Raw genomic sequence first — 16100 nt, 5'->3', positions numbered from 1 at the left:
TCGAAGGGTTAAATGCCCCACGCCCCTTGCTCATATCTGGCAAGCCAGTCACCGCAGGTGATCAGGCATTCACCTCTATGTACGCCTGTACACAATCTGAGTTCTTTAGTTATATATATTTCAAAAAAATATGTAGTTTTTAGTGTTCACCTCTTTTGAAAATTGTCAAGTGGCATGTAAAAAATTATAATGAGTGAGGATTGAAAAAAAGAAGAAGAAAAATATCTTAAAAGCAGATAATAACATTACCAGTATCATTATAAAGATTTTGTCGAAATAAACTCGAGATACAAGTAAAGATCACGAATGATAACCTGCTCGGTGGGCTTAACCAACTTTGGGAGCAACAGTCCCAACACATCTATAGTTGCTCTCCCTAGATTGCCTATAGTTCCATGTACAATTTCAAACCTGAGCCTCCATGTAATGAGGGGAGAATCCCTTGTGCTACAGTTTAGCGAAATTGATTGCTCTTGAGAAAAAGATACAGTTTGCTTTCTTCGCAAGGATGTGACCACATGCTTGCAGACAGGTTTAAATGGTACATTTTAATTCACAGGAACTGGCTACATTCTGGATCCAAGCAACATGGAGAAAACGCAAAGCGTAGATGACTGGATATGATCAAATTCGCAATTGCAAATCAACTTTAGTCAATCGTGAACTGCTAAGAAACAAGCGGTCAACGCCAGATTTAACAAAAAAGAAAAAGGAAGATTCTTTCAGCATATATACAAGTGGGAAGTCTCCAACAAAGGTATCATCAGATCAAGGCGCGTGAGAAACTGCCCCGAGTTATTTGAGCGTTTAATGAACATCGCATCCTGTTTCTAGTATTCAAAGAAGATGCTAGAACTCCTCATCATTTCAGAGCCCAACGCAGAGGATATTTTCCCTTGAATTACGCAGTTTGCTTCAAGATGCAAATTTATGATATAAATGCCTTCACCACCTCCGAATAGTTGCAGACTAAACCTGTCCTTGGACAGGTTATTTTACCATCATTTCTCTTGGCCATTTCTTCAAGTGCCTGCAAAAGTAACAAAGACGTCAAACTAATCAGACTGGTGCAGCAATGTGATCAAGAGGTATCTTTATACCACATGCAAAAATTGAACCTTAGTGCTGTAAACATAGCCGTTAGGCAAGACTTGGGGTGGGTTCTCTGTGTCCATTAGTTCTTTAGTTATGTAGCAAACAAGCTTTGAGTGGTGCTGCTTTGAGTACGGTAATGGCAATGCCAACTTCCTGAAGCTCTCCTGTGACAGTGGATCTTCCTTGGTGCAATCATCTTCATAACAGTAGCTAAAAAGGGTCAAGGCAAACAACAAACACTTGGATAACATATCAAGCAATAACTCCAGTACAGAATGCTGCCTCGTCGTCTGTGAGGGAGATACAAGTCATGATGTGAAAACTGTTATATCACTGTATCATTTATAGGCTCGAGATTAGTCCAGCTTAAACTCAAAACCTCATTTTCTTAGTTTTTTAAGAGCTTTGCTAGCACAAAATATAACGTATTGAATGAGACTGGCAAGGGATAAACTCATCTTCTCTAACTTTTTGTTGTTTGAAGCACTTTGCCACCATAATTTATAATGTATCAAACAAGACAGGGTGCATGCATGTGTGCACACGCGTGTGTGTGGGTGGGTCGAGGAGCAGTTGCATGCTAGCAACAAGTCAATTAATAATGGATACGGAGTTTTCAGGGCGGATAACCCTGCCTGTAGAAATATATTCAGCAACGGCTCTAGAGTCATGCCATATAACCTGCAGAATTCCTGTTTAAATTGTTCTACCAAGTAGTCCCATTGCTTTGGTTCGAAAAAAACCTGAAAGCAAAACACCAGGTATCAATCAGTTTCTCCCATTAACCTGTCAAGGAAGAAAGGAGCAATAGAAACAAGCATAGCAATTTCATTTCCACAATCTGTTAGATGAATCTACCATAGGGGAGATATATCTGGACACAAGATAATGTGTAAAAGAAGAGCCACAGATGTAAAATTCTCTAACAGGTATTTCCAGGTCTATCACTGAATCACACACAGCCATTAAAATATCCAAACTGAGTTTTTTTCCTACCAGTGCATAAATGAATGTATATAGAAAACACAAGCAACAATGGATAGAATCAAACTAGAATACTAGAAAGCAATTGAGGAAATGAACAGGGCAGGTTTTTTTTGAAGCAGAAACTAAGTTTACATTCACTTGAAGTCCAAAACGTTTCATTCCAGAGAGGGGCCTGAATAAACAGAGTACAAATCCAGGTAACTTTAGATTTCCCTACTGTAATATTCATGGATGTTTTAAAATGAAAAATTCTGAGTATCTTATCTCAAGTTTGGTTTTGGTGCAGCTTGTTCTGGGTGTACTGCAGATCTCATTTTGGTCATTTCCATTGTTGATAGATCTTCCAACTTTGCAAAAATCAAAAGATTTTGGGCTGAATTGAAATTCATCCTAACCAAACCACTAAACTAAATGCTTCCACATGCAGTCAATGTAACATTTTGTATACCAAAGTCATGAAGAATGGTGTCATTTGCAGTAAAAACATGGCCTTTATTCACTGAAACCAGGTTACCTTATATACAGCACATTCAGGATTGCTCTTAAAAGCCACTATTGCAAAGACCCGCTGCATTTCTTTCATATGCGTTGCTGCCCATGGTGCGAGATACTTCCGAGCATATGTAATGGCACGCAGGTGGTCTTCTGCTCGTACTAACTCTACATATTCTTGAAGTCTCAACTGGAACTCAAATTTGCTCTGTCATTCAAAAAAGCAGTGGGCATTAAAAGCACTCCACCAAATTTTTTAGAATCTTAAGTAGTTGCGGTCCAATTTTGCAAAGAAACTATCAACATTGATTTAGAAGTATTTAGTAACATCAAAATAATTGAAGAAGCATTGTCAGATAGGGGGTACCTTCACTGCGATGCAAATGCACATTTTAACATGAGTTTAAAGATCAAGGTATGACAAATCACACAAATAATCCCCAGGAAAAAGAAATATGTTTTTCTGCAGTTATAGAACATTTCAGTTCTTGTCAAAATCAAATCCCCAATCCATAAAATATTTACAACAGAAGGAATAGAAAAGATTAGGTAGTAATCAAGAATTCAATCCAAGACCATTTAACATCTTTTCCAGTATCAATTGCCAATCAAACACACTCATTTGTTTAATAATATAGAACTCGGTAACATTCATTCCAGGATCAGAATTTCATGCACTGTTTGCAAATGTTTCAGTTAGTGGCAATTCCTAAAATAAGTACAGCAGAGACCGCAACTTAGTCATGAATATACTTACATACATTAATTATTATATTTATCTCTAAGTATGCTAGGATTAATGAATATACAGCATGTCCACAACTTAGTCATGAATATACTTAGATACTTCAATTCTTAGATTTTATCTCCAAGTATGCTAGGATTAATAAATATACTGAGGATATAGGATTTCTATTTTAATTCATAGATCTAATTCTTGCTGAGCACACACACCTAAAAGAAGCAGATCCAGCAACTGAGATAACAACAAGGGCAAATTTTTTTAGCCTCTATCCGAGAGTCGGCATTCAAAAATGATTAGCAATTACCTTTGACTTCTTCAACCTTGTTTTGTTATCAGCACACCATGCTAAAGCAGGAGCAACCTCCCTTTTTTGAAGAGCATCAATAACCCTTTTCGACTCCAAAAATACATCAATGTCAACAAGATCCTGGCATTGAATTCACCAAATTATCAGAGCATGCAGCAGAGTTACCAGATATGCCGCAGCATAGAAGTCACATCCACAATTATAAATTACCAGCATATCGCTGCTTTCAGCTAGCTTCAATCCAGTATCGTAATACGACATTCGTAGCATATAATCCACAAGAATCCGCTTCATCCGCATGTTATTCCACTCTGATAGATTCTCCGCATCAGCTGATTCTAAATGATCGATCCGTGCACGACACCTCTGCGCTTGTAAGTTCTCTGTCCGGCTTCCCTCTTCCAACTAAATAAATGTATCAAAGTATGTACACACAAAAATCACTATAGCTAAATCCAAAAAAAAAAAAAAAAAACAGAAATTCACCCATCACATCATTATATGTCACTCGAAAACACCAATAATTAATCAACTGACAAAATATTTCACTTCATAATTCGATCAATGAAAAGTCAATCAATTTCTCTATTTATTAAATCACAATAAATTAAAAAAAAATATATAGTAAAAATCAAGTAAAAAAAATCTACTAAATCCTTGCAAAACAACATTTTCTTGAACTAGTTATACTCATCTCTAATCATTATTAAATTAAACTAAAATTAACAAAAAAGAACCACAATTAACTAAAAATTTAACTAAACGACATCGACGGGGTCACTTTCATTTTTTTTTAATCAGTATACCTTTCTTTTAAGACCTTGCAATCTGGAAACGAGAGAAGTGAGATGCTGAACGGCATCGTCGTTGGAGATGTCAGAGTCAGCGGCGTCATTAACGACGGAGATAACGGAAGAGACTTCCTTTTCTACGGCGCGGTGGTTGGTACGGATCGTTTTCTTGTAGTGTTCGAAAGGAACCCGCAAGAACTGGTGTTCTAGTTTCAAAGATTCAGTCAGTTGCGTCAGTTTTGAGGACAGAGCCGTTGACGGAGTGGTGGTTGGGATTATTGTGGTTGGGATTGTGGAGTTGCCGTTAGGGAGGGAGTCCATTTCCATCGTGGAAGTAAAATCAAGATTCGCTGGGAATTGTTGAAGATGGAAAAGAAAGAGTGACCAAAGCAAGCAAAGTGCAATTATTGGTTTTGGAAAAACGACATGCGTTTTGGTCTTATTCTTTTTTTTTTTCTTTTTGGTTAATGGGTGGTGTTTGGTTGACGGCTGTTGGATAATCTGGGCCAGGGCAGGACAGCGGGGTTTTAAGTTTGGATTCGGTGGGATTGATATTGATACGAATACGATGGTTTCAATAATTTGGGTAGAGTTGTAAACGACGTCGGCGCTGATATGGGTTGGAAATGGGCTTGAGGCCCATTCACTTGTATTCGCTTGAGATACGAGCAGAATCAGATAAGTAATGGCTTCCCGGTCTCTTTTGTAAATCCAAACATTCACATATGAGCAAACTCAAATTCCAACAACATCTTCAAAGTAACCAGATGATCGTACTACCATTTAAAACATTGTAAATGGTTACATCACATCATTCAAATTTTAAATGATTTTATTAAACTAGTAGGTTAAGATAAAAATACAGAACAAATGCCCACCTGAATCTGTTTCTTTTTATATTTTAAAAAGTATTAAAAAAATAATAATATTATTTTAATATATTTCTAACTAAAAAATACTTTAAAAAATAATTATTAATACACTTATAAACAAAGACCGTATTAATCTCAATATTGACTCGTTTTACTGCCAATCCAGCATCACCGTGTAAAACTTTTTTTTTCCCGGTGTGCTGGACTCGAAACATGATCTCAAAATACTTAAATGCGAAACAATAACATGGAGATACTCGCTAGAAGGAGCAAATTAGTAGATGCTTGTATTTCAGCTTGAATTTGTTGCAATATCCAGTTCGACAAGTGGATGGATGACGGTGAAACCGAACAACCGGTGACCTGTTGATTGTTTCTCGTATCACGTAAATATTCGGTCGAATTTTACATCACAAACATGGTGGACGAGTAGCATATTTAGGAACGCGGCTAATTTTTTTTTTAAATCATTTAGTTTTTTATATAAAAGATATCTAAATGTATTTTAAAATAAAAATTATTTTAAAAAATAACTATTATAAAAATATTAAATTCACCCCAGATTTTTAAGGGAAAATGTCGGTGCTAATTGAAAACATGTTCATTGATTCACTTGTTTATTTTTTTAATCATTTAGTTTTTTTATATAAAAAATAAAAAATATATCCAAATGTACTTTTAAATAAAAATTATTTTAAAAAATAATTATTACTACAATAATAAATTCACTCGACATTTTTAAGGATAAATGTTTGTGGTAATTGAAAACATGTTTATTGATTTACTTCGAGCTTAAAACAATAGTTGAGCTGTATAAAAGGCTGTTAAGTGTTGTTTTTTAAAGTATTTTTTAATAAATTAAAATAATAATTATTTTATTTTTTAAAATACATTTTTAACATTACATCTAAAATCATAAAAAATTAATTAAAAAAATTAAGTGGAGAGTTCGCAAAAGCTGAACCATTTCTTATCACTGATGTTGTTTCACCGCAAACAATTACTATGAAGCAACACCTCAGGCGAGGTAAATTCAAGACAGTTTACAGGGACTCAAGGTAAATATCACGGATAAAAAGATAGAATGGGCGAACAGTACGCGGAGAACAATATAAAAGTTGACAGTCAATAGTAGCCAGGCATATTCAATGTTAATTTTGGCTGGATTTCAGATTGTAGTTTAGTTTTTTAAATAGATTTTATTTTGTTTCTAATTCAACTAATTAACTAGCTTCCTTTTCTTTTTCTTTTTAACAATTAATTAACTATAAAATTTAAAAACAATAATACTAAAAGAAGCTATAATCAACGGATAAGTACGACGTAGAAAAAGGTTCGAGGGTCCACGCCATACGCATGAGAAAGGTTCCAACAAGGCAACGACAGTAGGATAGACCAACATGCCTTATTTGCACCTTTTTAAGGTGAACTTCCAGATTGCAAAATGCTTTTGCATGGACAACATGCGCTGCGAAGCTGCCGCATCTCGCCTTCTTGGATGCAGCTGTTGACCAACAGGATCTGTTTGTTTTTTATTTTAAAAATGTTTTTAAAATAAAATAAATTTTGTTGTATTTTTTTTCTTTATATTAAATTAATATTTCTTAATGTTTTTAGATATTTTAATATACTGATACTAAAAATAATTTTTTTAAAATAAAAAATACATATTATTTTAATACATTTATAAACAAAAAAACACTTTAAAAAATAATTGCAATTATATTTTCAAACATCTTGTCTAAAATAATTTAAGAATATGGTAGCGGTTGCTTTTCAAAATGCTTTTTATTCTAAAACACATTAAAATAATATTTTTTTTATTTTTTTAAAAATTATTTTTGACATTAGCATATTAAAATGATTGAAAATATTAAAAATATATTAATTTAAAGTAAAAAAAAATAATTTTAATTTTTTTTTTTTTTGTGAAGAACAATGCAATTTCAAATATTGCTTAAATGATGGGCAACATGTACCGACTATTGGTCCAGATCCACACTGTCTCGTGCAGCAATAATCATCCACACAACATCCACTTGTCACTGCCAAAAGTCCCTGTAGGAGAAATTTCCTCAACTTGAATAGCAGCAATTGTATTGAGCATATACAGGAGGTAAAAAGGGGAAAAAAAAGTGGAATAACGCATTTTATTTTTAAGGCCACTGTGCCATTTTCACGTTGATTGTGCTCAATTTTCAACTTAATCATCATTGTGGACATCTCAACACGGGGAAGGAAGATGATTGCAATGCTTAAAAAGCTGTATGAATTATAAATACTAATGATGTAGCGTAGAGGTGATGCCCAAACCCCATCATCCAAGCTTCTCAAGCGTTTCCTTTTCATTGCGTTTACTACAATCTTCTCTTTTTGGCAAGAACTAGAGGTGGTTAAAAATATAATGGTGGTTGTTTTTAAAAATATTTTTTGTTAATATATATTAAAATAATATTTTTATATTGTTTTTAAAATAAAATATTTAACTTTATCACATTAAAACATTTCAGAAATATATAAAAAAATAATTTTAAATAAAAAAAACTAATTTTTCATGAAATGTTGTTTGGAATATAATTCAAAACAATATCTTAATCTTAAATATTATTCTTTTATTTTCCTACAATTTTTTCTAATATCCATTTTAAATCAAATTATAAAACAATAAAACCATACTTTTCAACACTTGTACACAGGTAGGTTTTAAGAATAATAGATGTTTTTTTTTTAAAAAAAAAAAGCATTACAGCCTTTTGCTACAAATCGAAATTGTACACACAAAAGGTCCACTTTAACTACCTTGTACAAGGCTCCACTAGATCCCAAATTCCATAATCACCCGCTCCTCCTCCGCTATATCCGCGGCAGCAAGGTATTTTAAAATTTTCTTTACTTTATGACCAAATTGCCCTCCAGTATTACCCTCAATTTCTGTCTGGCTCCCTCACTTTCCACTTCTCTTTCTGGTAGCCCCTCTCCTTCTTTCTTTTTCTCACAAGTTCCTCTCGTAATCAAAATCAAAATCACTTCACTTTGTCACTGGCCCCAAACAGCAACCCCCTTTCTCCCTCTATTATTTCCATTTTGATTTCTGACACCCAAAAAATCACATATTTTCACCTCACTGCTATTTCATTTCCTCCCTCAAAGCCGCCCTCTGACGCCGTTACTCACTGCGGCCCTGTAAGATTCCGTTTTACAAAAGAAACTTTCTTAAATTTCGGTTTCGTAGTTGTACTTTTTTAAAAAAAGAACTGTTAATTCTTTTTTGAATTTTGAAATCCGCTTGAGAAACTAGATTAATCACTCACTAATGCTGCAGTATCTGCTTTTAATGGTAAGTTAATTAATTCTTAGATCACAATTTCAAAAAATATAATTACTGGCTTCTTGTTTTGGTTTCTTTTTAATGGCCCCAATCCCCAAGTGTCATTAGAGATTTTTGACCGTTAGCAGTGCAAGAGAGGAAAGAAAGAACAGTGAACTTTTTTTTTTTCTTGCAAGTGAAGCTTGCATTTCCTTCCCTTCCCTTTCTTTTAATTTCCTTTCTTTGTTTCTTGATTCTGTTTGGTTCCTGAGAAAGTAAAGGGAACGGAAAGGATAAGGCACGAAACTTGTTCAGGTGCATGTGTTGTTTTTTTTTTCCCCTTCTTTTTGGAAACTTTAAATTACTGGCAACTGTGTGATTTTTCAATATCAAGTTTTCTTTCTCTTTCCTTTTTCATTAGTTTCTCAGCAACCAAAAAGTGTTTTTTTTTTCCTTTCTCTTTAAAACGTGATTAAGCCAATTTTCTTTTCTTTTCCATCAGTTTCTCAGTCTCCAAACAGTGTCATCTCCTTTTCTATTTTACTTTCTCCGGAATTGCAATTGAATCTTCCTTTTCGTTAATCACGATGTTGTTTTGATTATTAAAGGCTAACAATATCAGATTCTGTTTGTGTCAGATTTATTTGATTTTTTAAAGTGTGGTGGTTGATGGAGATAGAGAGGGTTTTGGGGTTTTTGAGAACCGGAAATGGTGGGGTAGTTTGGTATTTTTGAAGGTATAGCTTAGTGAACTAAGGAACAGATCATAAGCCCTGACACATGCATTAGACAATTGTTTTGTTTTATGTTTTTTTCTTAAAAAAATTAATGCAAATTTATATTGTTGAATTTGATAGCTGCTCTCTTCTTTCTTGCTTCTTCGTCTACATTAAGTAATTGACATGTTTCTTATGTTTTTTAACTACTCATTTATTTTTTGCATGTGTGCGGGCGTGTTATTGTGTTGCTCTGTTTTTTTTTTTTTTGTCGTTCATATTTAAACTTACTGTTTTAATTCAAGTATTTGTTCTAGCAATCGAATCTGATCACTTTTTGGATGTGGGGTTTCGAAATTAGATTCAGTTATGTACTTTTTGCTATGTTACTCTCATGTTTCTCAGGCCAGTATATCTCAGGTTTCTTAAATTGTTAATTGGTTTTATGTTTGATAACGTGATGGTTTTTAAGAACTGAACCTGTTTTTTTTTTTTGTTTTGCTTTTAGGGTTTTCCAGTGCGAATTCATAATTATCACCACCTTGTTGCATGCTTTCCTTTTCACTTTGTTAGATATCTTGATCTTGATGTGGTGGTTGTGTGTGTGGGTGGGGGATTGGAATCTTTGCTCGGTGAATGTGTTATAAGATGAGGAGATCATATGTAGTTGTTTGTGGACTAATGACCGTTGTCCTTTTATTTTCTTTTTGCTCATCCCCTCTCCGGGTAATCACTATTGTCATTATTTGTGTATGAGTTGCTGCATTCCTCTTCAAATCTTTCTTCGTAAAATTATAATCATGGTTTCCCCTTCTAATTTCTTACACAATTTAATTTCAGGTTCAGTGAGATCCCTTCTGTCCAAGGAGTGATAAAGCACGGGATTGTGAACTACCATTTTTGATGAGTTACAAATAGTGGTTCTGGTTTGAGATAGACAGATGAAGAAACTATTCTTTTTCAGATCTTCTTCCTCCAGTGCTGGAAACAACAATACTAGTTCTCCACCGTCTGCAGATAAGCAAGTTTACTGGGAGGCACCATTCCAAGGTAAGCCAAACAATCACAATGATGATAATGTTCAGTGTAATTTTTGGAGCCTAAGGGGACTATTGTCAAAATCAGGAAAGCAAGAATATGATAACCAGAGCACCAGCAACAGCTTGGGTCTTAGAAGGAGCCGCTCATTGTCATCAACTGCCTTTCTTGATGATGGGAAGGGGAAGGGGAATTTTCCTTGCATAGATCAAACTAGAACTCCTCCTAGCAGTTCTAGTGGTGCTCATCAGCAACATGATCGCTCATCTCAGTGAGAATTTTGATCCCATTAATATCACATTATAAGGATGCATCTACAGATTATTTAGTGATCTTGAATACAAGTTTGTTTGCATATAACTCCTGTACACTTTCTTTTTGAATTGCTTCCTGAGGTTAATTCAAATGTTTTCCAATTTAACACAGCAGGAACAATCTTTTTCCTGAGAGGCGAGCCAAAACAAAACGATTTGAAGTGGCAGCAACTGGCCTAGAGAGATCTGGTTATTCCAATTCCCATCATGATTCATCAGGAAATTCTACTTCTAGTAACGTCTCAAGTAAAGTTGTGGATCGCTACATTGATGGAGAACAGCAGCAGGAAATGAGCAAGCCCAAAAATAGTTCACAGAGAAGTTTTATTGGAAACAGAAATGCTGATGGAAAACTTCCTCCACGAGTCCAATACATAGCCCCTACTTCACCAATGGATAACATCAAAGATAAGCCCAGGTCTCACTCATTTCGGGAATATGGAGGGACTCGGCAGAAGTTTTCTTCAAGAGATTGGGTGGCTAAAGGATTTGGCCATGAATCTCCACGGAAACTTGCAAGGAATGTCATGGAGAGACTCTCCCTGGGGCGTTCTTATCCTAAATCAAGTCCAAAGGAGTTCGCCTGTGATATTCCAATCACAATTGAAGATGTCTATGGTGGATCAATGAATTCATGTATGGATGTTCCTGCCCGAAAAAGTTACTCACTGGAGGAACCTTGTGAAACCAATAATGGCTACAATGGTGATGATTTCTCAGGTTATCAGAAACCAAATTACTTCCCTGGAGATGAATTTGAGGATATGAACACTGTCAGTAGAGAAGACTTGATAGATGTGGAATTACAACAAAGATCTAAGGAAGCTGAGGAGAGGATTGTTCTTCTTTCTGAAGAGCTTGAGCAGGAAGGCTTTCTCCAAGATAGTCGATTTGATGCTCCACTGTTGATGCAGACTATTCAGAGCTTAACAGAGGATAAGTTAAGCTTGGCAATTGAGGTTTCAGGTCTTCTGAAATCTCGAATTGCTGACAGGAATTCTGCCAAGGAAGGTTTTCAATTAGCAAAGGCAGAATGGGAGGCAAGGAACCAAAGATTAGAGAAGGAGAAGAATGAATTGCAGACAGCCTTGGAGAAAGAATTAGACAGAAGGTCGAGTGACTGGTCATTAAAGCTTGAGAAATGCCAGTTGGAAGAGCAAAGGCTTCGTGAACGGGTTAGAGAGCTTGCAGAGCACAATGTTTCACTCCAGAGGGAAGTATCTTCTTTTAGTGAGCGAGAAGCAGAAAACAAAAGTGTGATAACATATTCCGAGCAACAACTCAGGGACCTGACTTCAAAGGTGGAGAAGGTGAGTGATGAGAATCAAGATCTGAAACACAATCTTTCTGAATTGCAAAAGAAGTATGCAGTGGCAGAAGAAGATCAAGATTGTATTAAAAGGAATTTTGAAGAGAAGAACAAGGAGTGCAAGGATTTGCAAAAATCCATTACAAGATTATTAAGAACCTGCAGTGATCAAGAGAAGACAATTGAGGGTTTGCGGGAAAACTTTAGCGAGGAAATTGAAAAGAAGCCACCATTGGACAAGTTTGATAAGAATGTGACACGATTGCAAATGGAGCAACTGAGGTTGACAGGATTAGAACTGGCTCTCAGAAGGGAGGTGGAATCTTGTAGACTAGAGATTGATTCCCTTCGGCATGAGAATATAAACTTATTGAAGCGCTTAAAGTGTAATGGCGAAGAGATTGGTGCTTTAACTTTCAAGCTAGATAAGGAAATGTGGACACGTACTTGCTGCCTGCAGAATCAAGGATTGTCTATGCTGAATGAGAGCACTCAGCTTTCTTCCAAGTTATTGGAAATCATCAAAGGGAAAGTGGGCGGCCACTTTCAAGAAATTAAGCAGGGTATGGAAGTTTTGGGGAATGGTTTAGATGAGCAGTTTATTGTTGAATCTGATATGAAAATTCAGGGCTTTAAGCGTGGAACTGAAAGCTTAACAAGGAGTTTGCAGACAATATCTTGTTTACTTCAGGGGAAGTCCAATCTTGGTGCTTCAAAATCTCAGTCCCCAAGCAGTAATGTCAATGGCTCTGGGAAACTTGACCATCATATCCCAGAGGTAGGCTACTGCTTAAATTTGTTCTTGTGACATGCTCATCTTTTGGTTTCTGTGGAGGATGGTCATAATGCAAATGTATTTTCATTTGATTCGAATTTGCTTTTTAGCGACAATTATTCAGTATGTTAAATTAAGTTGATCTTTGATTTGTGTATTGAACAGTTGACTATTGGTAAACTTGATTTCAACCCTTAATGCTATTATTGATTTCCCTTTCATCTTCGCAGGAATCTTTGAGATTTGAACTTAAAGCTGAAACTTTGCTTACAAGTCTGTTAACGGAGAAGCTGTACTCTAAAGAGTTGGAGCTCGAGCAGTTGCAAGCTGAACTAGCAACAGCAGTGAGAGGTAATGACATCCTTCGATGTGAAGTCGACAATTCGTTGGATAGCCTTGCTTGTGTCTCTCATCAACTGAAAAATCTTGAACTTCAGGTATTCCTAGATCCCAACTCTGCAGAAAAAACCTGAAGTTGCATATCACTTTAAATATTCATTTACACAGGGTGCTTTGCAAACATTGCTTGTGCTAAATGCATTTACAAAAGCACTTAATTTCAAGCTGATGCATTAACTTGAAGGGTTAAGGTCTGCATTGATTTGGTCAGCTCTTAGTGTTCCCTAAGTTCTTTTATATGCACGCCTACCTAACCTGTGATTTTGTTGAGTTGGGCTTCTGTAACCCGAAATCTCCCTTGTGGAGGTGGAGTGATGTGCTGTCCTTGTGTAGCTGGTGATTTTATGGAGATATTCACTTCATTTCCAATGGATAGTGAAACTGGCATGAGGTCATTGTCTGCCCTCATTTTGCCATAATTGTTTTTGATCACCATCCTTAGAACTGGTTTTTCTGTGAATCATTATCCTTTAATTTAAAAGCAATATAAAATTGTTATCCTAAATGTTGCTTTTTATGGTTTTGCTTTTAGTTTAGTTCCTTTGCTATGGCATAATTCGATGTTATTGTTCATTAAAGACTAATTTTGTTATGATGGACATCTGTGGCATGTTTACTCCCTTTCCTTCTTTGGTTCTTATGGTGATCGGCTTGGCATTTTCTGTCATATTTCATGAGAATAAATTTCTACTAAAACCATTTAAAGATTTTTCCTGTTAAATATTTTTTATCTTTTTTGGGATACCAAAAGCCAACCAGACATGATCTTTTGGCACAACACTTTGTCAGACATCAGCAAAGAAGTATAATGAAGTGCTGTACCTGATTTGCAGTGCGATGTCTTTTGAATTTCTCTTGCTGTCTTTGTACCTTCACGTTACTTGGGAGCTATTGTTATGCCTTCAAACTTTGGTATCCAGTGTACAGTTAGGACAATTAAACAGACTCGTTTTTTCCTTGATAATTATATTTCATAAGAAATTATTTAGAGCCTGTTGGTAACTGCAGCTGTCTTATTTTTTTGTCATGACCTTTTGGTGTCCTATAATATAACTAATGTAATTGTCTTTTTAACAGATGCTGAAGAAGGATGAGAATGTAGATCGACTTCAAAGTGACCTCCAAGCATCCGCAAAGGAATTAGCAACAACTAAGGGGATATTGGCCAAAGTTTCACAGGAGAGAGATATTATGTGGGAGGAAGTGAAACAGTTTAAGGAGAAGAATATGCTATTGAATTCAGAGATTAATGTATTGAAGAAGAAGATAGAGGCCCTAGAAGAAGATATTCTTCTTAAAGAAGGTCAAATCACAATCTTGAAAGACACCCTAGGCAGCAGGCCGTTTGATCTCCTTGGTAGTCCTAGTTGTACACGAGAATTCTTGCTAGAATGATTGCGAGGAAGCAACCTTTTTCTTTTTGGGTAGGGTGTGCAAACACTGTCCATAGTTTGAAATTGTGTTCTTCGGGTTTCTTTACATTTCTTATACCTTACCGTTTCTTTCCTCCATTTCCTTACTGGAGGCTTTGATGGGTAAAGATGTTAAAGCTTGGAAAAATTCACACACTCTGATTCTGTGTAATTGTATGTAGTTGGGGTTTCCTTGTTCCTACTCTTATAGCCATGAATTGGTCTTAGCAATTTTGATTCTCTCTCCCTCTCTAAGTGTGTGTTTGTGGTTCAGCTTGGACAGTGTAATCAGGAGAAATTGGGTTCTGGTTCCGTTGTTGGTTTTATCCCTCAACAATTTGTTTCCAAAATTTTGCTGGGAGTACAATACATTTGACATAGGCTTTTGGTGTGAAGCTTCAAGATCTTTTGTCATCTTGAACTAATTATTTATTCTTGATTCCTTTACTAAATATTGCTGGCAAATACATCGAGGCCTCAGGATGCAACCTGGAATCGGCAAGTCACAGGTCAGACGATGGTAGCACATTTTCATTGATGACGAATCCTAAAGCTGGGCCTTTTGTTGATACAATTGTACTGTTTCTTGTGATGGGATCAGTTAGGAGCCGATGTTGTGTCATTTTTGGTGTCCTTGCCATTAATTGGATAGCATTAGAATTCAAACTCTGACAGCTGTGGAACCACCTAGAACAGGTCAAAGAGAACGAGGTTGATGCCACCATAAACAAGCCAAACGCTGAAAAGGTTGTGTTAGTTTGCTTCACCTCGTGCTGGATCCCACATTGGCCCGCTGCCGGAGGATAGAGTCAGACAATATATATATATAACAGAGGCTAAGCAAATGCTTTGAGAGTCTATGGAAAATGGGTTCCTTGAGATGTTCTTCACCTGATTTGATCGTCGAATCTCCATTTTTGCGTGTCATTTTTGCAACTTGCAAGGGTCAATCAGACTCAATTGGCATTAAGCTCCGATGGTTTACCTTTGCAAGTAAAGTTTCTTACTAGGCAAAAACAAAAATATGGGATGGGTGTGGAGGTATGAACAAAAAAGACATTAATAGCTTGTTTGGTTTTTTTAAAAAAATGTTATTCATCTAGTTGCTTCACCGAATTTGATCATGAAATCTCGATTTTTACGTGTTGTTCTTGCAAGGGCCAGAATCGATTGGCATTAAGCTACTCATGATTTATTTTTACAAATAAAGTTTTTTATCGAGAAATTAAAAAGAAAAAAATGAGCTAGATGCTCTTAAGCATACCAAAAAAAATATTAAAGATATATTTGATTATAAAAAAAATATTATCATCTTGACAATAACTTTTGTTTTGTTTGTTACTATCAAAATGCTTATTCATTTAAAAGTTAATTAACTTATTTTAATATCTGATATTAAAAATAATTTTTTTAAGAATTCATTTATTTTCATATAGACAAAAATAATTAACCATATTTCAGTGTCAAATGAGAATAGGTTTGACTAGCAGTCTCCCTCAAAGCTTGCAAATGAGGCATAAAACCTTCTTTAGAGTAACTGT

The 16100-nt window shown here is 35.5% G+C and overlaps 2 protein-coding genes across 9 annotated transcripts; one reads left to right on the top strand and one right to left on the bottom strand.

Annotated features, from left to right (window-relative positions):
• Window positions 1-589: 589 nt before the first annotated feature.
• Window positions 590-4837, bottom strand: LOC7469785 (protein MAEA homolog). The gene is made up of 7 exons (XM_002311092.4): window positions 4433-4837; window positions 3837-4031; window positions 3624-3746; window positions 2597-2782; window positions 1705-1838; window positions 1119-1305; window positions 590-1030 (listed from the first exon to the last, which is right to left on the bottom strand). The coding sequence occupies exons 1-7, from the start codon at window positions 4742-4744 to the stop codon at window positions 929-931; spliced, it is 1239 nt and encodes a 412-aa protein (XP_002311128.1). The 5' UTR covers window positions 4745-4837; the 3' UTR covers window positions 590-928.
• Window positions 4838-8229: 3392 nt separating this feature from the next.
• LOC7457900 (uncharacterized) lies at window positions 8230-14799 on the top strand. 8 transcript variants are annotated; one of them, XM_024607696.2, is made up of 7 exons: window positions 8230-8472; window positions 9821-10038; window positions 10153-10362; window positions 10438-10621; window positions 10777-12751; window positions 12979-13185; window positions 14225-14799. In XM_024607696.2, exons 3-7 carry the CDS (start codon window positions 10254-10256, stop codon window positions 14540-14542), a joined length of 2793 nt encoding a protein of 930 aa, XP_024463464.2. In that variant the 5' UTR covers window positions 8230-8472; window positions 9821-10038; window positions 10153-10253; the 3' UTR covers window positions 14543-14799. The 8 variants fall into 8 exon arrangements, with proteins under 8 accessions (XP_024463464.2, XP_024463468.2, XP_052311010.1 ...); XM_024607700.2 differs by lacking the exon at window positions 9821-10038 and having other exon boundaries at window positions 10780-12751; XM_052455050.1 differs by lacking the exon at window positions 9821-10038 and having other exon boundaries at window positions 8230-8626; window positions 10780-12751.
• Window positions 14800-16100: the final 1301 nt, after the last annotated feature.

This window comes from Populus trichocarpa, chromosome 8 (genome assembly GCF_000002775.5).
Source record: "Populus trichocarpa isolate Nisqually-1 chromosome 8, P.trichocarpa_v4.1, whole genome shotgun sequence".
NCBI lineage: Eukaryota > Viridiplantae > Streptophyta > Magnoliopsida > Malpighiales > Salicaceae > Populus > Populus trichocarpa.
This window is presented reverse-complemented; position numbering and strand designations above follow the sequence as displayed.

Excerpts from the sequence above, each read along its gene's own strand:
- LOC7469785 (XM_002311092.4), bottom strand. The coding sequence starts at position 4,744 with ATGGAAATGGACTCCCTCCCTAACGGCAACTCCACAATCCCAACCACA. Across the intron at positions 1,839-2,596 it reads CTGAATGTGCTGTATATAAG|GTTTTTTTCGAACCAAAGCA; the intron begins GTAACCTGGTTT and ends TTTTGCTTTCAG. Across the intron at positions 1,031-1,118 it reads GCTATGTTTACAGCACTAAG|GCACTTGAAGAAATGGCCAA; the intron begins GTTCAATTTTTG and ends TTACTTTTGCAG.
- LOC7457900 (XM_024607696.2), top strand. The coding sequence starts at position 10,254 with ATGAAGAAACTATTCTTTTTCAGATCTTCTTCCTCCAGTGCTGGAAAC. Across the intron at positions 10,363-10,437 it reads CTGGGAGGCACCATTCCAAG|GAAAGCAAGAATATGATAAC; the intron begins GTAAGCCAAACA and ends TGTCAAAATCAG. Across the intron at positions 13,186-14,224 it reads TGAAAAATCTTGAACTTCAG|ATGCTGAAGAAGGATGAGAA; the intron begins GTATTCCTAGAT and ends TCTTTTTAACAG.